At 43.1% G+C, this 26,990-nt stretch overlaps 1 protein-coding gene across 1 annotated transcript in view; it reads left to right on the top strand.

The window, feature by feature from the left end:
• Positions 1 to 26,990, top strand: part of LOC139757917 (uncharacterized) — a 401,228-nt gene that overhangs the window by 332,100 nt on the left and 42,138 nt on the right. Inside the window, exon 15 of the mRNA XM_071678863.1 lies at positions 5,816 to 6,369. Within this exon, the coding sequence (XP_071534964.1) occupies positions 5,816 to 6,369 (554 nt within the window). The remainder of the gene's footprint in view (positions 1 to 5,815; positions 6,370 to 26,990) is intronic.

Here is a 26,990-nt window from a genome sequence, read left to right on the forward strand (position 1 = left end):
TCTTAACGCTACCTCGCAAACGCGGGAGATGGCGAATTGTATAAAAAAAATACATATATATATATATATATATATATATATATATTTTTGCTTTGTCGCTGTCTCCCGCGTTTGCGAGGTAGCGCAAGGAAACAGACGAAAGAAATGGCCCAACCCACCCCCATATACATGCCTTGATTCAATCCACTGACAGCACGTCAACCCCGGTATACCACATCGCTCCAATTCACTCTATTCTTTGCCCTCCTTTCACCCTCCTGCATGTTCAGGCCCCGATCACACAAAATCTTTTTCACTCCATCTTTCCACCTCCAATTTGGTCTCCCTCTTCTCCTCGTTCCCTCCACCTCCGACACATATATCCTCTTGGTCAATCTTTCCTCACTCATTCTCTCCATGTGACTAAACCATTTCAAAACACCCTCTTCTGCTCTCTCAACCACGCTCTTTTTATTTCCACACATCTCTCTTACCCTTACGTTACTCACTCGATCAAACCACCTCACACCACACATTGTCCTCAAACATCTCATTTCCAGCACATCCATCCTCCTGCGCACAACTCTATCCATAGTCCACGCCTCGCAACCATACAACATTGTTGGAACCACTATTCCTTCAAACATACCCATTTTTGCTTTCCGAGATAATGTTCTCGACTTCCACACATTCTTCAAGGCTCCCAGAATTTTCGCCCCCTCCCCCACCCTATGATCCACTTCCGCTTCCATGGTTCCATCCGCTGCCAGATCCACTCCCAGATATCTAAAACACTTCACTTCCTCCAGTTTTTCTCCATTCAAACTCACCTCCCAATTGAATTGACCCTCAACCCTACTGTACCTAATAACCTTGCTCTTATTCACATTTACTCTTAACTTTCTTCTTTCACACACTTTACCAAACTAAGTCACCAGCTCCTGCAGTTTCTCACATGAATCAGCCACCAGCGCTGTATCATCAGCGAACAACAACTGACTCACTTCCCAAGCTCTCTCATCCCCAACAGACTTCATACTTGCCCCTCTTTCCAAAACTCTTGCATTCACCTCCCTAACCACCCCATCCATAAACAAATTAAACAACCATGGAGACATCACACACCCCTGCCGCAAACCTACATTCACTCAGAACCAATCACTTTCCTCTCTTCCTACACGTACACATGCCTTACATCCTCGATAAAATCTTTTCACTGCTTCTAACAACTTGCCTCCCACACCATATATTCTTAATACCTTCCACAGAGCATCTCTATCAACTCTATCATATGCCTTCTCCAGATCCATAAATGCTACATACAAATCCATTTGCTTTTCTAAGTATTTCTCACATACATTCTTCAAAGCAAACACCTGATCCACACATCCTCTACCACTTCTGAAACCACACTGCTCTTCCCCAATCTGATGCTCTGTACATGCCTTCACCCTCTCAATCAATACCCTCCCATATAATTTGCCAGGAATACTCAACAAACTTATACCTCTGCAATTTGAGCACTCACTCTTATCCCCTTTGCCTTTGTACAATGGCACTATGCACGCATTCCGCCAATCCTCAGGCACCTCACCATGAGTCATACATACATTGAATAACCTTACCAACCAGTCAACAATACAGTCACCCCCTTTTTTAATAAATTCCACTGCAATACCATCCAAACCTGCTGCCTTGCCGGCTTTCATCTTCCGTAAAGCTTTTACTACCTCTTCTCTGTTTACCAACTCATTTTCCCTAACCCTCGCACTTTACACACCACCTCGACCAAAACACTCTATATCTGCCACTCTATCATCAAACACATTCAACAAACCTTCAAAATACTCACTCCATCTCCTTCTCACATCACCACTACTTGTTATCACCTCCCCATTTGCGCCCTTCACTGAAGTTCCCATTTGCTCCCTTGTCTTACGCACTTTATTTACCTCCTTCCAGAACACCTTTTTATTCTCCCTAAAATTTAATGATACTCTCTCACCCCAACTCTCATTTGCCCTTTTTTTCACCTCTTGCACCTTTCTCTTGACCTCCTGTCTCTTTCTTTTATACGTCTCCCACTCAATTTCATTTTTTCCTTGCAAAAATCGTCCAAATGCCTCTCTCTTCTCTTTCACTAATACTCTTACTTCTTCATCCCACCACTCACTACCCTTTCTAATCAACCCACCTCCCACTCTTCTCATGCCACAAGCATCTTTTGCGCAATCCATCACTGATTCCCTAAATACATCCCATTCCTCCCCCATATATACACAGCATTAATGGGATGAACTTGATTAGGGCCCCAGCTACCTATGTCATCTCAGCTTAAAAAAATCTATATCCGGGATAACTTAAGTAAAGTCCGAACTAGACGTGTCTAATATCTTTCAGTATTTAAGTGCCGGGAAACAGCTGCATGAAGAATTCAGTTTGATGCATTTAAGTTGATCTATAAGGATTAGGTCAGTCACATCTTTACAATGAGTGTGTGACTCCTAGCAAAAGATGGGCAAATGAAGGTTGTACCGTGGACAATCAGATAGAGGAGGCAATGCACAAATTAGTCCTTCAAGCATGTGCTGTGGTATGGAGGCAACACAGTGAACCAGGGTTTGATTCCTGATGGCTAGATAGATGACAAACACACAGTGTACAGTAACCACAACAGACAAAGCAGTCCCTTAGTGTCTGCCATGCTATACAGGTTGCTTACAGTGTTGGCGGAAAGAAATGACACCTACAATGAAAACGAACACCAAATATGGGAATAGGGAAAAAAATGATCAATCAGGGTATTTTTATTCATCCTAATACTTCATGATGTCTCCTCTGAGCTTCCTGACTTCTTCAAGACGGTCTGGAATGCTCCTGGCCAAGGATCTGAAGTATTCTTTCTCAATATTTTTCCACACCTTGGTGATTGCCTCTTTTCGGTGTGGGACGGACGACGTCTGGATAAGGGATGACTCATGTGTGCCCAGGCAATAAGGGATAACTCATGTGTGCCCAGGCAATAACGGATAACTCATGTGTGCCCAGGCAATAAGGGATAACTCTTGTGTGCCCAGGCAATAAGGGATAACTCATGTGTGCCCAGACAATAAGGGATAACTCATGTGTGCCCAGGCAATAAGGGATAACTCATGTGTGCCCAGGCAATAAGGGATAACTCATGTGTGCCCAGGCAATAAGGGATAACTCTTGTGTGCCCAGGCAGTAAGGGATAACTTACGTGTGCCTAGCCATTCTCAATCAGGTTGAGATTTGGGGAATTTCCCGGCCGCTCAAGCACTTCCATGTTTGTGTCCTGCAGCCACTTTTTGCTGAGGTCTGAGCCATGACAAGGGGCCCTGTCATGCATAAACACGCCTTTGGGCCGATGAAAGTCGTAGAAATGGTGCATGTGATCCTTCATCACATCCAAATAATTTGCAGCACGCATTGTCTCGTTTTTAGGGAGAAAAAATAAGTCCCCAGCTCCGTTGGCGCCACTGAAAATTCCCCAAACCATCAGTGAAGGAGGATGTTGAACGAGTTTTGTGGTGTATCTAGGATGGTAGTGGTTAGAGTTTGGGCTTCGGTGGCAGCGCTTAACACAAACACGTACTGTCTTGAAGGTCGATTCATCAGAGAAACAGGTGTGCATCCATTTCTCTGGGGTCCAGTCTTGGTATCTTCGTGCAAATTGAAGTGTACGGCGCTTCACGCCGGCTGTTACAATTGGCTTCACTGCTGTGTGTCGTGACGGGAGGTGACGCTGCAAGCGTTCGCCAATGGTGCGGGTAGCAACGTTTCCTAGCAACTCGCTCAGGGTACATTTTCTTGAGTTCTGTGAACGTAATAAACGGGTTTTTCAACACTTCACGCCGTAGGATATTGTCTGTCTTCTAAGAGGTTTTTCTTGGCCTCCCCGAGTGTGGTTTAGGGGCCAGAACCTGGTTGGGGCAAGCGCCCTGCCGGCAGTGACAAGCCTCAAGACGGTCGACTGAGAACGTCCACCTCGGTCACAAATATCTTTAATAGAGACGTTTTCCTCCTTCAAAGCGAGGATACGGGACCTCTCCTCCTCCTTCGACGTCGTGGTTCGACCCATATTTCCCATATTTACTGATGTGGGGCACTATGGGGACACGAAATGGCATTGGGCGGTATCTGGGAGGTAGCACAGGCAGGAGTGCTAAAATGCACACCGCAGAGTTGTCAGACAACTGGGGCAGTCAGTCAGTCAGTCAGTCAGTCACCTGGGAGGTAGCTCAGGCAGGAGTGCTAAAATGCACACCGCAGAGTTGTCAGACAACTGGAGTAGTCAGTCAGTCAGTCATCTGGGAGGTAGCACAGGCAGGAGTGCTAAAATGCACACCGCAGAGTTGTCAGACAACTGGGGCAGTCAGTCAGTCACCTGGGAAGTAGCACAGGCTGGAGTGCTAAAATGCACATCTCAGAGTTGCCAGACAACTGGAGCAGTCAGTCAGTCAGTCACCTGGGAGGTAGCACAGGCAGGAGTGCTAAAATGCACGCTGCAGAGGTGTCAGACAACTCAGTCAGTCAGTCATCTGGGAGGTAGCACAGGCAGGAGTGCTAAAATGCACACCTCAGAGTTGTCAGACAACTGGAGCAGTCAGTCAGTCAGTCACCTGGGAGGTAGCACAGGCAGGAGTGCTAAAATGCACACTGCAGAGTTGTCAGACAACTGGAGTAGTCAGTCAGTCAGTCATCTGGGAGGTAGCACAGGCAGGAGTGCTAAAATGCACACCGCAGAGTTGTCAGACAACTGGGGCAGTCAGTCAGTCAGTCACCTGGGAGGTAGCTCAGGCAGGAGTGCTAAAATGCACACCGCAGAGTTGTCAGACAACTCAGTCAGTCAGTCATCTGGGAGGTAGCACAGGCAGGAGTGCTAAACTGCAAACCTCAGAGTTGTCAGACAACTGGAGCAGTCAGTCACCTGGGAGGTAGCACAGGCAGGAGTGCTGAAATGCACACCGCAGAGTTGTCAGACAACTGGAGTAGTCAGTCAGTCAGTCATCTAGGAGGTAGCACAGGCAGGAGTGCTAAAATGCACACCGCAGAGTTGTCAGACAACTGGAGTAGTCAGTCAGTCAGTCATCTGGGAGGTAGCACAGGCCGGAGTGCTAAAATGCACACCGCAGAGTTGTCAGACAACTAGGGCAGTCAGTCAGTCACCTGGGAGGTAGTACAGGCAGGAGTGCTAAAATGCACACCGCAGAGTTGTCAGACAACTCAGTCAGTCAGTCATCTGGGAGGTAGCACAGGCAGGAGTGCTAAAATACACACCGCAGAGTTGTCAGGCAACTGGAGTAGTCAGTCAGTCAGTCATCTGGGAGGTAGCACAGGCAGGAGTGCTAAAATACACACCGCAGAGTTGTCAGGCAACTGGAGTAATCAGTCAGTCAGTCAGTCATCCTTGGCTACGGTCGAGACGTGAACAAATGCTGCATGTCGCCAGAGAGAACCACCATTAACATCAGGTGGTTTGTGGAGGTCTTGGTGGAGACGTATTTTCCATTGCATTTCAATGGGATATGTCATTTCTTTCTGCCGACACTGTCAATACTAGAACAGTCAGTAAAGTCTTAAGAAAGTAGTAAATTTGAAGGAAAGAGCAGAATTATCATTATATATGGCATAAGAAAATATGATGGGCAAAGGAACTAAAATCTTTTTTACCCTAACAGGTAAAGATAGTTTGAGTTGTTTGTCATATTGGGTAAATAGAGTGATTTAGAATGTTTTTTTAGAATACATCAAACATTATGTTCATATTTTTACTCTCTTTTAGTATGTTAATGTTAGAATTTTATTTATACAGACTGAGGCAAAAACACCTTCAGATGAAACAAAGAATTTTGGTGATGGGGAAATGAGCACCAGCATGACAGACTCAATGATTACATCTCTTACCTCTGCCACTGAATCCCAGTCTGAGCCAGGATCTGACCTTCTGCTGCAGAAATCTACTACAGACATTGATGCAAGTTCTCAACCTCTTAGTGATGTGTCATCACAACCTTCTAGTGATTTGGTATTTCATCCTTCAAGTGACTCTAATGCTGTACCAGCTAGTGATGTATCTTTAAAACCCATACATCATGATACTGACTCAACCTCAGCAAGTAAACCAACTTCCTCAATTAGACAAGAAGTGATGCATTCAAAAGTTGAGGTGACAGAAAACTATACTGTGGATGACCTCATTAGTGGTATGTCTTCTGTGAAATTAGAAAAACCACATGTAAATGGGGATTCCCCAGTGCCCATGGACACTACTCCTACACAGTCTGTTGATTTGTTGGAAACCCTTAGTGATGTACATAGTGTAAAACATAATGGAGTAGATAATACACCACAACAGACCACTCAAGGGTAAGTTACATATATTCATCCCTTGATTTCTGTTATAAACCTTTTTGAATTACTTTAGGGACTTATGCATTTAAATGTGGAAATGTAAATCTTAAAATATTTTCATGCTCATTGTGTTATATGCTACTATGTTTTTACTATATCATAGCTATATTCTTGATTCATGTATCTTGTAAAATAATCAGTATTGGAATTTCCTGAAAGAAATGTTATACTCCTCTTAGTTAATTGTCATGTACTGTTAATTTCAGTGTGATATGATCCAGTAACTATTCCTCTGACATCTTAATGTAAATACTTTCCTTTTAAACTATAATTTTTACACTCCCCTTCCTTAGTGTTCCAGAGTGTTACTTTTGGATTGTATTTTGTTTTTACTTAAATTCACCTTGCATTAAGGGAAATGCAATAATTTTTTCAAGAAATAAAATTAGTATAAACTATCTGTGGTATACCAGGGTCAACATGCTGTCAATGGATTGAACCAGGGCATGTGAAACGTCTGGGGTAAACCACAGAAAGTCTTGTGGGGCCTGGATGTGGAAAGGAAGCCGTGGTTTCGGTGCATTACACATGATAGCTGGAGACTGAGTGTGAACGAATGTGGCCTCTGTTGTCTTTTCGTAGAGCTACCTCACACGCACGGGTATGTGTGTGTGTGTGTGTGTGTGCCATTTCATGTGTGGTGGGGTGGCAATGGGAATGGATGAAGGCAGCAAGTATGAATTTGTACATGTGTATATATGTCTTTGTATGTATATGTATGTATATGTTGAAATGTATAGGTATGTATATGTGCTTGTGTGGGCGTTTATGTATATACATGTGTATGTGGGTGGGTTGGGCTATTCTTTCGCCTGTTTTCTTGCGCTACCTCACCAACGCGGGAGACAGCGACTAAGTATAATAAAAAAAATAGAGATACTTTGTGGAAAGCTTCAAGAGTAAATGGTGTGGGAGGTAAGTTGCTAGAAGCAGTGAAAAGTTTTTACCAAGGATGTAAGGCATGTGTACAAGTAGACTGATAATTACTACATACAAATCCATTTGTTTTCTAAGTATTTCTCACATACATTCTTCAAAGCAAACACCTGATCCACACATCCTCTACCGCTTCTGAAACCACACTGCTCTAACCCAACCTGATGCTCTGTGCATGCCTTTACCCTGTCAATCAATACCCTCCAATATAATTTCCCAGAAATACTCAACAAACTTATGCCTCTGTAGCTTGAACACTCATTTTTATCCTCTTTGCCTTTATACATTGGCTTTATGCATGCATTCCACCAATCCTCAGGTACTTCACCATGAGCCATAAATACAAAGATATCCTTACGAACCAATCAACGACACAGTCACCCCGTTTTTTTTTTTTTTTTTTTTTATAAATTCCACTGCAATACCATTCAAACCCACAACCTTGCCAGCTTTCGTCTTCCGCAAAGCTTTCACTACCTCTCACTTTGCACACCACCCCAACCAAAACATCCTATATCTGCTACTCTTATCATCAAACACATTCAACAAACCTTTAAAATATTCACTCCATTTCCTTCTCACTTCATCACTACTTCTTATTACCTAGCCATATGCCCCTTTCACCAATGTTTCCATTTGTTCTCTTGTCTTACACACTTTATTTACCTCCTTCCAAAACATCTTTCTGTTCTTCCCAAAATTTAATGATGCTTTCTCACCCCAACTCTCATTTGCCCTCTTTTTCACCTCTTGCCCCTTTCTCTTGACCTCCAGCTGCTTTCTTTTACACATCTCCCAGTCATTTGCACTAATTCCCTGCAAAAATCATCCAAATGCATCTCTCTTCTTTTTCACTAACAACCTTACTTCTTCATCCCACTATTCACTACCCTTTCTAATCTGCTCACCTCTCACCTTTCTCATGCCGCATGCATCTTTTGCGCAAGCCATCACTGCTTCCTTAAATACATCCCATTCTTCCCCAACTCCCCTTACATCATTTGCTTTCAACTTTTGCCATTCTGTACTCAATCTCTACTGTTACTTCCTCACACAAGTCACCTTTCCAAGCTCACTTACTATCACTGTTCTCTTCTCCCCATCATTCTATCTTCTGATCTGAAAACCTTTTCAAATCTTCACCTTTGCCTCCATATTTATATGTATTTATTTATTTATATTTATTTTACTTTGTCGTCTCCCACGTTTGCAAGGTAGCGCAAGGAAACAGATGAAAGAATGGCCCAACCCACCTACATACACATGTATATACATACACATCCACACACACACAAATATACATACCCATACATCTCAACGTATACATATAGATACACACACAGACATATATATATATATATATATATATATATATATATATATATATATATATATATATATATATATATATGAGTGTTCAAACTACAGAGGTATAAGTTTGTTAATTGTAGCTGGTAAGTTGTATGGAGGAGTGGTGATCATAAGGGCATTGGCATGCAGAGCTTCTGACTGGTGAAGAACAGCGTGGTTTCAGGAGTGATAAAGGATGTGTGGATCACATGGCTGCTTTGAAGAATGTGGATGAGAAATACTTAGACAGAGAGAAGGATTTTTGTATGGGGTATTTATGAATCTGGAGAAAGTTTTTAATAGGGTTGATAGAGATGCTCAATGGAAGGTGCTCCGAATATATGGTGTGGGTGGAATGATAGAGGAAGCAGTGAATAGTTTTTCATCAAGAGAGTAAGACATGTACCATCTATATTTCTCTTGCAGTATATTTCTTGATATTGTATTCTGTGTAATTCATTATTAGTGTCTGAATTAGCCATAATACCACTAGCATCAGATTGGGGAAGAGCAGTGTGGTTTCAGAAGTGGTAGAGGATGTGTGGATCAGGTGTTTGCTTTGAAGAATGTATGTGAGAAATACTTAGCAAAGCAAATGGATTTGTATGTAGCATTTATGGATCTGGAGAAGGCATATGATAGAGTTGATAGAGATGCTTTGTGGAAGGTATTAAGAATATTAAGAATATATGGTGTGGGAGGCAAGTTGTTAGAAGCAGTGAAAAGTTTTTATCAAGGATGTAAGGCATGTGTACGTGTAGGAAGAGAGGAAAGTGATTGGTTCTCAGTGAATGTACGTTTGCAGCAGGGGTGTGTGATGTCTCCATGGTTGTTTAATTTTTTTATGGATTGTTAGGGAGGTAAATGCAAGAGTTTTGGAAAGAGGGGCAAGTATGAAGTCTGTTGGGGATGAGAGAGCTTGGGAAGTGAGTCAGTTGTTGTTCGCTGATGATACAGCGCTGGTGGCTGATTCATGTGAGAAACTGCAGAAGCTGGTGACAGTTTGGTAAAGTGTGTGAAAGAAGAAAGTTAAGAGTAAATGTGAATAAGAGCAAGGTTATTAGGTACAGTAGGGTTGAGGGTCAAGTCGATTGGGAGGTAAGTTTGAATGGAGAAAAACTGGAGGAAGTAAAGTGTTTTAGATATCTGGGAGTGGATCTGGCAGCGGATGGAACCATGGAAGCGGAAGTGGATCATAGGGTGGGGGAGGGGGCGAAAATCCTGGGAGCCTTGAAGAATGTGTGGAAGTCGAGAACATTATCTCGGAAAGCAAAAATGGGTATGTTTGAAGGAATAGTGGTTCCAGCAATGTTGTATGGTTGTGAGGCGTGGGCTATGGATAGAGTTGTACGCAGGAGGATGGATGTGCTGGAAATGAGATGTTTGAGGACAATGTGTGGTGTGAGGTGGTTTGATCGAGTAAGTAACGTAAGGGTAAGAGAGATGTGTGGAAATAAAAAGAGCGTGGTTGAGAGAGCAGAAGAGGGTATTTTGAAGTGGTTTGGGCACATGGAGAGAATGAGTGAGGAAAGATTGACCAAGAGGATATATGTGTTGGAGGTGGAGGGAACGAGGAGAAGTGGGAGACCAAATTGGAGGTGGAAAGATGGAGTGAAAAAGATTTTGTGTGATCGGGGCCTGAACATGCAGGAGGGTGAAAGGAGGGCAAGGAATAGAGTGAATTGGATCGATGTGGTATACAGGGGTTGACGTGCTGTCAGTGGATTGAATCAGGGCATGTGAAGCGTCTGGGGTAAACCATGGAAGGCTGTGTAGGTATGTATATTTGCGTGTGTGGATGTACGTATATACATGTGTATGGGGGTGGGTTGGGCCATTTCTTTCGTCTGTTTCCTTGCGCTACCTCGCAAACGCGGGAGACAGCGACAAAGCAAAAAAAAAAAAAAATATATATATATATATATATATATATATTTATAGTGATGGGTGATTTGAATGCAAAGGTGAGTAATGTGACAGTTGAGGGAATAATTGGTATACATGGGGTGTTAAGTGTTGTAAATGGAAATGGTGAAGAGCTTGTAGATTTATGTGCTGAAAAAGGACTGATGATTGGGAATACCTGGTTTAAAAAGCGAGATATACATAAGTATACTAATGTAAGTAGGAGAGATGGCCAGAGAGCGTTATTGGATTACGTGTTAATTGACAGGCGCGCGAAAGAGAGACTTTTGGATGTTAATGTGCTGAGAGGTGCAACTGGAGGGATGTCTGATCATTATCTTGTGGAGGCTAAGGTGAAGATTTGTATGGGTTTTCAGAAAAAAAGAGTGAATGTTGGGGTGAAGAGGGTGGTGAGAGTAAGTGAGCTTGGGAAGGAGACGTGTGTGAGGAAGTACCAGGAGAGACTGAGTACAGAATGGAAAAAGGTGAGAACAATGGAAGTAAGGGGAGTGGGGGAGGAATGGGATGTATTTAGGGAATCAGTGATGGATTGCGCAAAAGATGCTTGTGGCATGAGAAGAGTGGGAGGTGGGTTGATTAGAAAGGGTAGTGAGTGGTGGGATGAAGAAGTAAGAGTATTAGTGAAAGAGAAGAGAGGGGCATTTGGACGATTTTTGCAGGGAAAAAATGCAGTTGAGTGGGAGACGTATAAAAGAAAGAGACAGGAGGTCAAGAGAAAGGTGCAAGAGGTGAAAAAAAGGGCAAATGAGAGTTGGGGTGAGAGAGTATCATTAAATTTTAGGGAGAATAAAAAGATGTTCTGGAAGGAGGTAAATAAAGTGCGTAAGACAAGGGAGCAAATGGGAACTTCAGTGAAGGGCGCAAATGGGGAGGTGATAACAAGTAGTGGTGATGTGAGAAGGAGATGGAGTGAGTATTTTGAAGGTTTGTTGAATGTGTTTGATGATAGAGTGGCAGATATAGGGTGTTTTGGTCGAGGTGGTGTGCAAAGTGAGAGGGTTAGGGAAAATGATTTGGTAAACAGAGAAGAGGTAGTAAAAGCTTTGCGGAAGATGAAAGCCGGCAAGGCAGCAGGTTTGGATGGTATTGCAGTGGAATTTATTAAAAAAGGGGGTGACTGTATTGTTGACTGGTTGGTAAGGTTATTTAATGTATGTATGACTCACGGTGAGGTGCCTGAGGAGTGGCGGAATGCGTGCATAGTGCCATTGTACAAAGGCAAAGGGGATAAGAGTGAGTGCTCAAATTACAGAGGTATATGTTTGCTGAGTATTCCTGGTAAATTATATGGGAGGGTATTGACTGAGAGGGTGAAGGCATGTACAGAGCATCAGATTGGGGAAGAGCAGTGTGGTTTCAGAAGTGGTAGAGGATGTGTGGATCAGGTGTTTGCTTTGAAGAATGTATGCGAGAAATACTTAGAAAAGCAAATGGATTTGTATGTAGCATTTATGGATCTGGAGAAGGCATATGATAGAGTTGATAGAGATGCTCTGTGGAAGGTATTAAGAATATATGGTGTCGGAGGCAAGTTGTTAGAAGCAGTGAAAAGTTTTTATCGAGGATGTAAGGCATGTGTACGTGTAGGAAGAGAGGAAAGTGATTGGATCTCAGTGAATGTAGGTTTGCGGCAGGGGTGTGTGATGTCTCCATGGTTGTTTAATTTGTTTATGGATGGGGTTGTTAGGGAGGTGAATGCAAGAGTTTTGGAAAGAGGGGCAAGTATGAAGTCTGTTGGGGATGAGAGAGCTTGGGAAGTGAGTCAGTTGTTGTTCGCTGATGATACAGCGCTGGTGGCTGATTCATGTGAGAAACTGCAGAAGCTGGTGACTGAGTTTGGTAAAGTGTGTGAAAGAAGAAAGTTAAGAGTAAATGTGAATAAGAGCAAGGTAATTAGGTACAGTAGGGTTGAGGGTCAAGGGGGTAAGTTTGAATGGAGAAAAACTGGAGGAAGTAAAGTGTTTTAGATATCTGGGAGTGGATCTGGCAGCGGATGGAACCATGGGAGCGGAAGTGGATCATAGGGTGGGGGAGGGGGCGAAAATCCTGGGAGCCTTGAAGAATGTGTGGAAGTCGAGAACATTATCTCGGAAAGCAAAAATGGGTATGTTTGAAGGAATAGTGGTTCCAACAATGTTGTATGGTTGCGAGGCGTGGGCTATGGATAGAGTTGTGCGCAGGAGGATGGATGTGCTGGAAATGAGATGTTTGAGGACAATGTGTGGTGTGAGGTGGTTTGATTGAGTAAGTAATGTAAGGGTAAGTGAGATGTGTGGAAATAAAAAGAGCGTGGTTGAGAGAGCAGAAGAGGGTGTTTTGAAATGGTTTGGGCACATGGAGAGAATGAGTGAGGAAAGATTGACCAAGAGGATATATGTGTCGGAGGTGGAGGGAACGAGAAGTGGGAGACCAAATTGGAGGTGGAAAGGTAGAGTGAAAAAGATTTTGTGTGATCGGGGCCTGAACATGCAGGAGGGTGAAAGGAGGGCAAGGAATAGAGTGAATTGGATCGATGTGGTATACCGAGGTTGACGTGCTGTCAGTGGATTGAATCAGGGCATGTGAAGCGTCTGGGGTAAACCATGGAAAGCTGTGTAGGTATGTATATTTGCGTGTGTGGACGTATGTATATACATGTGTATGGGGGTGGGTTGGGCCATTTCTTTCATCTGTTTCCTTGCGCTACCTCGCAAACGCGGAAGACAGCGACAAAGCAAAAAAAAAAAATATATATATATATATCTATTTATTTCTTTGGCGCTACCTCGCTAACGCGGGAAATGGCGAATAGTTTGAAAGAAAGAAATATATACATATATATATGTATATATATTTATGTTATCCCTGGGGATAGGGGAGAAAGAATACTTCCCACGTATTCTCTGCGTGTTGTAAAAGGCGACTAAAAGGGAAGGGAGCGGGGGGTTGGAAATCCTCCCCTCTCATTTTTTGATTTTCCAAAGATAGGAACAGAGAAGGGGGCCAAGTGGGGATTTCCCTCAAAGGCTCAGTCCTCTGTTCCTAAAGCTACCTCGCTAACGCGGGAAATGGCGAATAGTATGAAAAAAAAAAAAAGATTTATTTATTCATTTATTTATTTTCCTTTGTCGCTGTCTCCCGCGTTTGCAAGGTAGCGCAAGGAAACAGACGAAAGAAATGGCCCAACCCACCCCCATACACAATGTATATACATACACGTCCACACACGCAAATATACATACCTATACATCTCAATGTACACATATATATACACACACAGACACATACATGTATACCCATGCACACAATTCACATTGTCTGCCTTTATTCATTCCCATCGCCACCTCGCCACACATGGAATACCATCCCCCTCCCCCTCATGTGTGCGAGGTAGCACTAGGAAAAGTCAACAAAGGCCCCATTCGTTCACACTCAGTCTCTAGCTGTCATACAATAATACCCGAAACCACAGCTCCCTTTCCACATCCAGGCCCCACACAACTTTCCATGGTTTACCCCAGACGCTTCACATGCCCTGATTCAATCCACTGACAGCATGTCAACCCCGGTATACCACATCGATCCAATTCACTCTATTCCTTGCCCTTTTTTCACCCTCCTGCATGTTCAGGCCCCGATCACACAAAATCTTTTTCACTCCATCTTTCCACCTCCAATTTGGTCTCCCACTTCTCATCATTCCTTCCACCTCCGTCCCATATATCCTCTTGGTCAATCTTTCCTCACTCATTCTCTCCATGTGCCCAAACCATTTCAAAACACCCTCTTCTGCTCTCTCAACCACGCTATTTTTATTTCCACACATCTCTCTTATCCTTACATTACTTACTCGATCAAACCACCTCACACCACACATTGTCCTCAAACATCTCATTTCCAGCTCATCCACCCTCCTGCGCAAAACTCTATCCATAGCCCACGCCTCGCAACCATACAACATTCTTGGAACTACTATTCCTTCAAACATAGCCATTTTTGCTTTCCGAGATAATGTTCTCGACTTCCACACATTCTTCAAGGCTCCCAGGATTTTCACCCCCTCCCCCACCCTATGATTCACTTCCGCTTCCATGGTTCCATCCGCTGCCAGATCCACTCCCAGATATCTAAAACACTTTACTTCCTCCAGTTTTTCTCTATTCAAACTTACCTCCCAATTGACTTGACCCTCAACCCTACTGTACCTAATAACCTTGCTCTTATTCACATTTACTCTTAACTTTCTTCTTTCACACACTTTACCAAACTCAGTCACCAGCTTCTGCAGTTTCTCACATGAATCAGCCACCAGCGCTGTATCATCAGCGAACAACAACTGACTCACCTCCCAAGCTCTCTCATCCACAACAGACTTCATACTTACCCCTCTTTCCAAAACTCTTGCATTCACCTCCCTAACAACCCCATCCATAAACAAATTAAACAACCATGGAGACATCACACACCCCTGCCGCAAACCTACATTCACTGAGAACCTATCACTTTCCTCTCTTCCTACACGTACACATGCCTTACATCCTCGATAAAAACTTTTCACTGCTTCTAACAACTTGCCTCCCACACCATATATTCTTAATACCTTCCACAGAGCATCTCTATCAACTCTATCATATGCCTTCTCCAGATCCATAAATGCTACATACAAATCCATTCGCTTTTCTAAGTATTTCTCACATACATTCTTCAAAGCAAACACCTGATCCACACATCCTCTACCACTTCTGAAACCACACTGCTCTTCCCCAATCTGATGCTCTGTACATGCCTTCACCCTCTCAATCAATACCCTCCCATATAATTTACCAGGAATACTCAACAAACTTATACCTCTGTAATTTGAGCACTCACTCTTATCCCCTTTGCCTTTGTACAATGGCACTATGCACGCATTCCGCCAATCCTCAGGCACCTCACCATGAGTCGTACATACATTAAATAACCTTACCAACCAGTCAATAATACAGTCACCCCCTTTTTTAATAAATTCCACTGCAATACCATCCAAACCTGCTGCCTTGCCGGCTTTCATCTTCCCCAAAGCTTTTACTATCTCTTCTCTGTTTACCAAATCATTTACCCTAACCCTCTCACTTTGCACACCACCTCGACCAAAACACCCTATATCTGCCACTCTATCATCAAACACATTCAACAAACCTTCAAAATACTCACTCCATCTCCTACTTAGAAAAGCAAATGGATTTGTATGTAGCATTTATGGATCTGGAGAAGGCATATGATAGAGTTGATAGAGATGCTCTGTGGAAGGTATTAAGAATATATGGTGTGGGAGGCAAGTTGTTAGAAGCAGTGAAAAGTTTTTATCGAGGATGTAAGGCATGTGTACGTGTAGGAAGAGAGGAAAGTGATTGGTTCTCAGTGAATGTAGGTTTGCGGCAGGGGTGTGTGATGTCTCCATGGTTGTTTAATTTGTTTATGGATGGGGTTGTTAGGGAGGTGAATGCAAGAGTTTTGGAAAGAGGGGCAAGTATGAAGTCTGTTGGGGATGAGAGAGCTTGGGAAGTGGGTCAGTTGTTGTGTGCTGATGATACAGCGCTGGTGACTGATTCATGTGAGAAACTGCAGAAGCTGGTGACTGAGTTTGGTAAAGTGTGTGAAAGAAGAAAGTTAAGAGTAAATGAGAATAAGTGTTGAGCGTGGGCTATGGATAGAGTTGTGCGCAAGGAGGATGATGTGCTGGAAATGAGATGTTTGAGGACAATGTGTGGTGTGAGGTGGTTTGATCGAGTAAGTAACGTAAGGGTAAGAGAGATGTGTGGAATAAAAAAGAGCGTGGTTGAGAGAGCAGAAGAGGGTATTTTGAAGTGGTTTGGGCACATGGAGAGAATGAGTGAGGAAGATTGACCAGTAGGATATATGTGTTGGAGGTGGAGGGAACGAGGAGAAGTGGGAGACCAAATTGGAGGTGGAAAGATGGAGTGAAAAAGATTTTGTGTGATCGGGGCCTGAACATGCAGGAGGGTGAAAGGAGGCAAGGAATAGAGTGAATTGGATCGATGTGGTTATACAGGGTTGACGTGCTGTCAGTGGATTGAATCAGGCATGTGAAGCGTCTGGGGTAAACCATGAAGGCTGTGTAGGTAATGTATATTGCGTGTGTGGATGTACGTATATACATGTGTATGGGGGGGGTTGGGCCATTTCTTTCGTCTGTTTCCTTGCGCTACCTCGCAAACGCGGGAGACAGCGACAAAGCAAAAAAAAAAAAAATATATATATATATATATATATATATATATTTATAGTGATGGGGATTTGAATGCAAAGGTGAGTAATGTGACAGTTGAGGGAATAATTGGTATACATGGGGTGTTAAGTGTTGTAAATGGAAATGGTGAAGAGCTTGTAGATTTATGTGCTGAAAAGGACTGATGATTGGGAATACCTGGTTTAAAAGCGAGATATACATAAGTATACTAATGTAGTAGGAGAGATGGCCAGAGAGCGTTATTGGATTACGTGTTTAATTGACAGGCGCGCGGAAAGAGAGACTTTTGGATGTTAATGTGCTGAGAGGTGCAACTGGAGGATGTCTGATCATTATCTTGTGGAGGCTAAGGTGAAGATTTGTATGGGTTTTCAGAAAAAAAGAGTGAATGTTGGGGTGAAGAGGGTGGTGAGAGTAAGTGAGCTTGGGAAGGAGACGTGTGTGAGGAAGTACCAGGAGAGACTGAGTACAGAATGGAAAAAGGTGAGAACAATGGAAGTAAGGGGAGTGGGGAGGAATGGATGTATTTAGGGAATCAGTGATGGATTGCGCAAAAGATGCTTGTGGCATGAGAAGAGTGGGAGGTGGGTTGATTAGAAAGGGTAGTGAGTGGTGGGATGAAGAAGTAAGAGTATTAGTGAAAGAGAAGAGAGGGGCATTTGGACGATTTTTGCAGGGAAAAAATGCAGTTGAGTGGGAGACGTATAAAAGAAAGAGACAGGAGGTCAAGAGAAAGGTGCAAGAGGTGAAAAAAAGGGCAAATGAGAGTTGGGGTGAGAGAGTATCATTAAATTTTAGGGAGAATAAAAAGATGTTCTGGAAGGAGGTAAATAAAGTGCGTAAGACAAGGGAGCAAATGGGAACTTCAGTGAAGGGCGCAAATGGGGAGGTGATAACAAGTAGTGGTGATGTGAGAAGGAGATGGAGTGAGTATTTTGAAGGTTTGTTGAATGTGTTTGATGATAGAGTGGCAGATATAGGGTGTTTTGGTCGAGGTGGTGTGCAAAGTGAGAGGGTTAGGGAAAATGATTTGGTAAACAGAGAAGAGGTAGTAAAAGCTTTGCGGAAGATGAAAGCCGGCAAGGCAGCAGGTTTGGATGGTATTGCAGTGGAATTTATTAAAAAAGGGGGTGACTGTATTGTTGACTGGTTGGTAAGGTTATTTAATGTATGTATGACTCACGGTGAGGTGCCTGAGGAGTGGCGGAATGCGTGCATAGTGCCATTGTACAAAGGCAAAGGGGATAAGAGTGAGTGCTCAAATTACAGAGGTATATGTTTGCTGAGTATTCCTGGTAAATTATATGGGAGGGTATTGACTGAGAGGGTGAAGGCATGTACAGAGCATCAGATTGGGAAGAGCAGTGTGGTTTCAGAAGTGGTAGAGGATGTGTGGATCAGGTGTTTGCTTTGAAGAATGTATGCGAGAAATACTTAGAAAAGCAAATGGATTTGTATGTAGCATTTATGGATCTGGAGAAGGCATATGATAGAGTTGATAGAGATGCTCTGTGGAAGGTATTAAGAATATATGGTGTCGGAGGCAAGTTGTTAGAAGCAGTGAAAAGTTTTTATCGAGGATGTAAGGCATGTGTACGTGTAGGAAGAGAGGAAAGTGATTGGATCTCAGTGAATGTAGGTTTGCGGCAGGGGTGTGTGATGTCTCCATGGTTGTTTAATTTGTTTATGGATGGGGTTGTTAGGGAGGTGAATGCAAGAGTTTTGGAAAGAGGGGCAAGTATGAAGTCTGTTGGGGATGAGAGAGCTTGGGAAGTGAGTCAGTTGTTGTTCGCTGATGATACAGCGCTGGTGGCTGATTCATGTGAGAAACTGCAGAAGCTGGTGACTGAGTTTGGTAAAGTGTGTGAAAGAAGAAAGTTAAGAGTAAATGTGAATAAGAGCAAGGTAATTAGGTACAGTAGGGTTGAGGGTCAAGGGGGTAAGTTTGAATGGAGAAAAACTGGAGGAAGTAAAGTGTTTTAGATATCTGGGAGTGGATCTGGCAGCGGATGGAACCATGGGAGCGGAAGTGGATCATAGGGTGGGGGAGGGGGCGAAAATCCTGGGAGCCTTGAAGAATGTGTGGAAGTCGAGAACATTATCTCGGAAAGCAAAAATGGGTATGTTTGAAGGAATAGTGGTTCCAACAATGTTGTATGGTTGCGAGGCGTGGGCTATGGATAGAGTTGTGCGCAGGAGGATGGATGTGCTGGAAATGAGATGTTTGAGGACAATGTGTGGTGTGAGGTGGTTTGATTGAGTAAGTAATGTAAGGGTAAGTGAGATGTGTGGAAATAAAAAGAGCGTGGTTGAGAGAGCAGAAGAGGGTGTTTTGAAATGGTTTGGGCACATGGAGAGAATGAGTGAGGAAAGATTGACCAAGAGGATATATGTGTCGGAGGTGGAGGGAACGAGAAGTGGGAGACCAAATTGGAGGTGGAAAGGTAGAGTGAAAAAGATTTTGTGTGATCGGGGCCTGAACATGCAGGAGGGTGAAAGGAGGGCAAGGAATAGAGTGAATTGGATCGATGTGGTATACCGAGGTTGACGTGCTGTCAGTGGATTGAATCAGGGCATGTGAAGCGTCTGGGGTAAACCATGGAAAGCTGTGTAGGTATGTATATTTGCGTGTGTGGACGTATGTATATACATGTGTATGGGGGTGGGTTGGGCCATTTCTTTCATCTGTTTCCTTGCGCTACCTCGCAAACGCGGAAGACAGCGACAAAGCAAAAAAAAAAATAATATATATATATATCTATTTATTTCTTTGGCGCTACCTCGCTAACGCGGGAAATGGCGAATAGTTTGAAAGAAAGAAATATATACATATATATATGTATATATATTTATGTTATCCCTGGGGATAGGGGAGAAAGAATACTTCCCACGTATTCTCTGCGTGTTGTAAAAGGCGACTAAAAGGGAAGGGAGCGGGGGGTTGGAAATCCTCCCCTCTCATTTTTTGATTTTCCAAAGATAGGAACAGAGAAGGGGGCCAAGTGGGGATTTCCCTCAAAGGCTCAGTCCTCTGTTCCTAAAGCTACCTCGCTAACGCGGGAAATGGCGAATAGTATGAAAAAAAAAAAAAAGATTTATTTATTCATTTATTTATTTTCCTTTGTCGCTGTCTCCCGCGTTTGCAAGGTAGCGCAAGGAAACAGACGAAAGAAATGGCCCAACCCACCCCCATACACAATGTATATACATACACGTCCACACACGCAAATATACATACCTATACATCTCAATGTACACATATATATACACACACAGACACATACATGTATACCCATGCACACAATTCACATTGTCTGCCTTTAATCATTCCCATCGCCACCTCGCCACACATGGAATACCATCCCCCTCCCCCTCATGTGTGCGAGGTAGCACTAGGAAAAGTCAACAAAGGCCCCATTCGTTCACACTCAGTCTCTAGCTGTCATACAATAATACCCGAAACCACAGCTCCCTTTCCACATCCAGGCCCCACACAACTTTCCATGGTTTACCCCAGACGCTTCACATGCCCTGATTCAATCCACTGACAGCATGTCAACCCCGGTATACCACATCGATCCAATTCACTCTATTCCTTGCCCTTTTTTCACCCTCCTGCATGTTCAGGCCCCGATCACACAAAATCTTTTTCACTCCATCTTTCCACCTCCAATTTGGTCTCCCACTTCTCATCATTCCCTCCACCTCCGTCCCATATATCCTCTTGGTCAATCTTTCCTCACTCATTCTCTCCATGTGCCCAAACCATTTCAAAACACCCTCTTCTGCTCTCTCAACCACGCTATTTTTATTTCCACACATCTCTCTTATCCTTACATTACTTACTCGATCAAACCACCTCACACCACACATTGTCCTCAAACATCTCATTTCCAGCTCATCCACCCTCCTGCGCAAAACTCTATCCATAGCCCACGCCTCGCAACCATACAACATTCTTGGAACTACTATTCCTTCAAACATAGCCATTTTTGCTTTCCGAGATAATGTTCTCGACTTCCACACATTCTTCAAGGCTCCCAGGATTTTCACCCCCTCCCCCACCCTATGATTCACTTCCGCTTCCATGGTTCCATCCGCTGCCAGATCCACTCCCAGATATCTAAAACACTTTACTTCCTCCAGTTTTTCTCTATTCAAACTTACCTCCCAATTGACTTGACCCTCAACCCTACTGTACCTAATAACCTTGCTCTTATTCACATTTACTCTTAACTTTCTTCTTTCACACACTTTACCAAACTCAGTCACCAGCTTCTGCAGTTTCTCACATGAATCAGCCACCAGCGCTGTATCATCAGCGAACAACAACTGACTCACCTCCCAAGCTCTCTCATCCACAACAGACTTCATACTTACCCCTCTTTCCAAAACTCTTGCATTCACCTCCCTAACAACCCCATCCATAAACAAATTAAACAACCATGGAGACATCACACACCCCTGCCGCAAACCTACATTCACTGAGAACCTATCACTTTCCTCTCTTCCTACACGTACACATGCCTTACATCCTCGATAAAAACTTTTCACTGCTTCTAACAACTTGCCTCCCACACCATATATTCTTAATACCTTCCACAGAGCATCTCTATCAACTCTATCATATGCCTTCTCCAGATCCATAAATGCTACATACAAATCCATTCGCTTTTCTAAGTATTTCTCACATACATTCTTCAAAGCAAACACCTGATCCACACATCCTCTACCACTTCTGAAACCACACTGCTCTTCCCCAATCTGATGCTCTGTACATGCCTTCACCCTCTCAATCAATACCCTCCCATATAATTTACCAGGAATACTCAACAAACTTATACCTCTGTAATTTGAGCACTCACTCTTATCCCCTTTGCCTTTGTACAATGGCACTATGCACGCATTCCGCCAATCCTCAGGCACCTCACCATGAGTCGTACATACATTAAATAACCTTACCAACCAGTCAATAATACAGTCACCCCCTTTTTTAATAAATTCCACTGCAATACCATCCAAACCTGCTGCCTTGCCGGCTTTCATCTTCCCCAAAGCTTTTACTATCTCTTCTCTGTTTACCAAATCATTTACCCTAACCCTCTCACTTTGCACACCACCTCGACCAAAACACCCTATATCTGCCACTCTATCATCAAACACATTCAACAAACCTTCAAAATACTCACTCCATCTCCTACTTAGAAAAGCAAATGGATTTGTATGTAGCATTTATGGATCTGGAGAAGGCATATGATAGAGTTGATAGAGATGCTCTGTGGAAGGTATTAAGAATATATGGTGTGGGAGGCAAGTTGTTAGAAGCAGTGAAAAGTTTTTATCGAGGATGTAAGGCATGTGTACGTGTAGGAAGAGAGGAAAGTGATTGGTTCTCAGTGAATGTAGGTTTGCGGCAGGGGTGTGTGATGTCTCCATGGTTGTTTAATTTGTTTATGGATGGGGTTGTTAGGGAGGTGAATGCAAGAGTTTTGGAAAGAGGGGCAAGTATGAAGTCTGTTGGGGATGAGAGAGCTTGGGAAGTGGGTCAGTTGTTGTGTGCTGATGATACAGCGCTGGTGACTGATTCATGTGAGAAACTGCAGAAGCTGGTGACTGAGTTTGGTAAAGTGTGTGAAAGAAGAAAGTTAAGAGTAAATGAGAATAAGCTCAAGGGTAAAGGGGAAGAGTGGTTTAGGAATTTCTTAGGAGTAAAGTCAGGGGTTAGTGAGAGCACAAGAGGAAGGGAAAGAGTAGCACTACTCATGATACAGGAGTGGTGGGAGTATGTGATAGAGTGTAAGAAAGTAAACTCTAGATTGATATGGGTAAAACTGAAAGTTGATGGAGAGAGATGGGTGATTATTGGTGCATATGCACCTGGGCATGAGAAGAAGGATCATGAGAGGCAAGTGTTTTGGGAGCAGCTGAATGTGTGTGTTAGTAGTTTCCAAGCACGAGACCAGGTTATAGTGATGGTTGATTTGAATGCAAAGGTGAGTAATGTGGCAGTTGAGAGAATAATTGGTGTGCATGGGGTGTTCAGTGTTGTAAATGGAAATGGTGAAGAGCTTGTAGATTTATGTGCTGAAAAAGGACTGGTGATTGGGAATACCTGGATTAAAAAGAGAGATATACACATAAGTATACGTATGTAAGTAGGAGAGATGGCTAGAGAGTGTTATTGGATTACGTTTTAATTGATACGCGCGTGAAAGAGAGACTTTTGGATGTTACTATGCTGAGAGGTGCAACTGGAGGGATGTCTGATCATTATCTTGTGGAGGCAAAGGTGAAGATTTGTTGAGGTTTTCAGAAAAGAAGAATGTTGGGGTGAAAAGAGTGGTGAGAGTAAGTGAGCTTGGGAAGAAGACTTGTGTGAGGAAGTACCAGGAGAGACTGAGTACAGAATGGAAAAAGATGAGAACAAAGGAGGTAAGGGGAGTGGGGAAGGAATGGGATGTATTTAGGGAAGCAGTGATGGCTTGCGCAAAAGATGCTTGTGGCATGAGAAGCGTGGGAGGTGGACAGATTAGAAAGGGTAGTGAGTGGTGGGATGAAGAAGTAAGATTATTAGTGAAAGAGAAGAGAGAGGCATTTGGATGATTTTTGCAGGGAAATAATGCAAATGAGTGAGACATGTATAAACGAGAGAGGCAGGAGATCAAAAGAAAGGTGCAAGAGGTGAAAAAGAGGGCAAATAGAGATGGGGTGAGAGAGTATCATTAAATTTTAGGGAGAATAAAAAGATGTTTTGGAAGGAAGTAAATAAAGTGCGTAAGACAAGGGAACAAATGGGAACTTCAGTGAAGGGGGCTAATGGGGAGGTGATAACAAGTAGTGGTGATGTGAGAAGATGGAGTGAGTATTTTGAAGGTTTGTTGAATGTGTTTGATGATAGAGTGGCAGATATAGGGTGTTTTGGTCGAGGTGGTGTGCAAAGTGAGACGGTTAGGGAAAATGATTTGGTAAAGAGAGAGGAGGTAGTAAAAGCTTTGCGGAAGATTAAAGCCAGCAATGCAGCAGGTTTGGATGGCATTGCAGTGGAATTTATTAAAAAAGGGGTGACTGTATTGTTGACTGGTTGGTAAGGTTATTTAATGTATGTATGATTCATGGTGAGGTGCCTGAGGATTGGTGGAATGCCTGCATAGTGCCATTGTACAAAGGCAAAGGGGATAAAAGTGAGTGCTCAAATTACAGAGGTATAAGTTTGTAGAGTATTCCTGGGAAATTATATGGGAGGGTATTGATTGAAAGGGTGAAGGCATGTACAGAACATCGGATTGGGGAAGAGCAGTGTGGTTTCAGAAGTGGTAGAGGATGTGTGGATCAGGTGTTTGCTTTGAAGAATGTATGTGAGAAATACTTAGAAAAGTATAAGGATTTGTATGGAGCATTTATAGATCTGGAGAAGGCATATGATAGAGTTGATAGAGATGCCCCGTGGAAGGTATTAAGAATATAAGGTATGGGAGGCAAGTTCCTAGAAGCAGTGAAAAGTTTTTGTTGAGGATGTAAGGCATGTGTACAAGTAGCAAGAGAGGAAATTGATTGGTTCTCAGTGAATGTTGGTTTGCGTCAGGGGTGCATGATGTCTCCATGGTTGTTTAATTTGTTTATGGATGGGTTGTTAGGGAGGTGAATGCAAGAGTTTTGGAGAGATGGGCAAGTATGCAATCTGTTGTGGATGAGAGGACTTGGGAAGTGAGCCATGAGAAACTGCAGAAGCTGGTGACTGAGTTTGGGAAAGTGTGTGAAAAAAGAAGACTGAGAGTAAATATGAATAAGTGCAAGGTTATTAGGTACAATAGAGCTGATGGACAAGTCAATTGGGAGGTAAGTTTGAATGGAGAAAAACTGGAGGAAGTGAAGTGTTTTAGGTATCTGGGAGTGGATTTGGCAGCAGAAGTGAGTCACAGGGTGGGGGAAGGGGCGAAAGTTCTGGGATTGTTGAAAAACGTGTTCAGGACAAGAACATTATCTCGGAAAAGAAAAATGGGTATGCTTGAAGGAATAGTTTTTCCAACAATGTTATGTGGTTTCAAGGTGTGGGCAATAGATAGAGTTGTGCGGAGGAGGTTGGATGTGTTGGAAATGAGATGTTTGAGGATAATATGTGGTGTGAGGTGGTTTGATTAAGTAATGAAAGGGTAAGAGAGATGTGTGGTAATGAAAAGAGTGTGGTTGAGAGAGCAGGTGTTTTGTAATGGTTTGGTCACATTGAGAGAATGAATGAGGAAAGATTAACAAAGAGGATATATGTGTTCAAGGTGGAGGGAATAAGGAGAAGCGGGAGACGAAATTGGAGGTGGAGGGATGAAGAGAAAAAGATTTTGAGCAATCGGGGCCTGAACATGCAGGAGGGTGAAAGGCATGCAAGGAATTGAGAGAATTGGAACAATGTGATTTACCGGGGTCGACGTGCTGTCAGTGGACTGAACCAGGACATGAGAAGTGTTTGGGGTAAACTGTGGAAAGTTTTGTGGGGCCTGGATGTGGAAAGGGAGCTGAGTTTTGGTGCATTATACATGACAGCTAGAGACTGTGTGAACGAATGTGGCCTTTGTTTTCTTTTTCTTGCGCTACCTCGCGCCTATGCAGGGGGAGGGCATATTCATTTCATGTGTGGCGGGGTGGCAATGGGAATGAATAAGGGCAGACAGTATGAATTATGTACCTGTGTATATATGTATATGTCTGTGTGTGTATATATATGTATACGTTAAGATATATAGGCATGTATATGTGCATGTGTGGATGTATATGTATATACATTTGTATGTGAGTGGGTTGGGCCATTCTTTCGTCTGTTTCCTTGCGCTGCCTCACTAACGCGGGAGACAGCAACAAAGTATAATAATAATAATACAAAAAAGATGTTTTGGAGGGAGGTAGATAAAGTGCGTATCACAAGAGAACAAATGGGAACATTGGTAAAGGGGCTAATGGGGAGATAATAACAAGTGGTGGTGAAGTGAGAAGATTGATTGAGTATTTTCAAGGTTTGTTGAATGTGTTTCATGATAGAGTGGCAGATATAGGGTGTTTTGGTCAAGATGGTGTGCGAAGTCAGGGAGAATGGTTTGGTAAACAGAGGAGAGGTAGTGAAAGCTTTGCAGAAGATGAAAACTGGGAAGGCAGTGGGTTTGGATATTATTGCAGTGGAATTTATTAATAAAGGGGGTGAGAGTGTTGTTGACTGGTTGTTGAGGATATTCAGTGTATGTATGGTTCATGGTGAAGTGCTTGAGAATTGGCGTAATGCATGCATAGTGCCATTGTACAAAGGCAAAGAGGATAAAGGTGAGTGTTCAAATTACAGAGGTATAAGTTTGTTGAGTATTCCTGGGAAATAATATGGGAGGGTATTGAATGAGAAGGTGAAGGCATGTACAGAGCATCTGATTGGGGAAGAGCAGTGTGGTTTCAGAAGCAGTAGAGGATGTGTGGATCAGGTGTTTGCTTTGAAGAATATGTGAGAAATACTTCAAAAAACAAATGGATTTGCATGTAGCATTTATTGATCTGGAGAAGGAATATGATAGAATTGATAGAGATGCTCTGTGGAAGGTATTAAGAGTATATGGTGTGGGAGGTAAGTTGCTAGAGGAAGTGAAAAGTTTTTATCAAGGATGTAAGGCATGTGTACAAGTAGGAAGAGAGGATAGTGATTGGTTCCCAGTCAATGTTGGTTTGTGGCAGGGGTGCGCGATGTCTCTATGGTTGTTTAATTTGTTAATGGATGGTGTTCTTAGGGAGGTGAAAGCAAGAGTTTTAGAGAGAGGGGCAAGTATGCAGTCTGTTGTGGATGAGAGGACTTGGGAAGTGAGTCAGTTGTTGTTTGCTAATGATACAGAGCTGGTGGCTGATTCAGGTGAGAAACTGCAGAAGCTGGTGACTGAGTTTGGGAAAGTGTGTGAAAGAAGAAAGCTGAGAGTAAATGTGAATAAGAGCAAGGTTATTAGGTTCAGTAGGGTTGAGGAACACATTCACTGAAAGCTAAGTTTGAATGGAGAAAAACTGGAGGAAGTGAAGTGTTTTAGATATCTGGGAGTGGATTTAGCAGCAGATGGAACTACGGATGTGGAAGTGAGTCACAGGGTGGGGGAGGGGGTGAAGGTTCTGGAAGCATTGA

Source organism: Panulirus ornatus, chromosome 28 (assembly GCF_036320965.1).
Source record: "Panulirus ornatus isolate Po-2019 chromosome 28, ASM3632096v1, whole genome shotgun sequence".
NCBI lineage: Eukaryota > Metazoa > Arthropoda > Malacostraca > Decapoda > Palinuridae > Panulirus > Panulirus ornatus.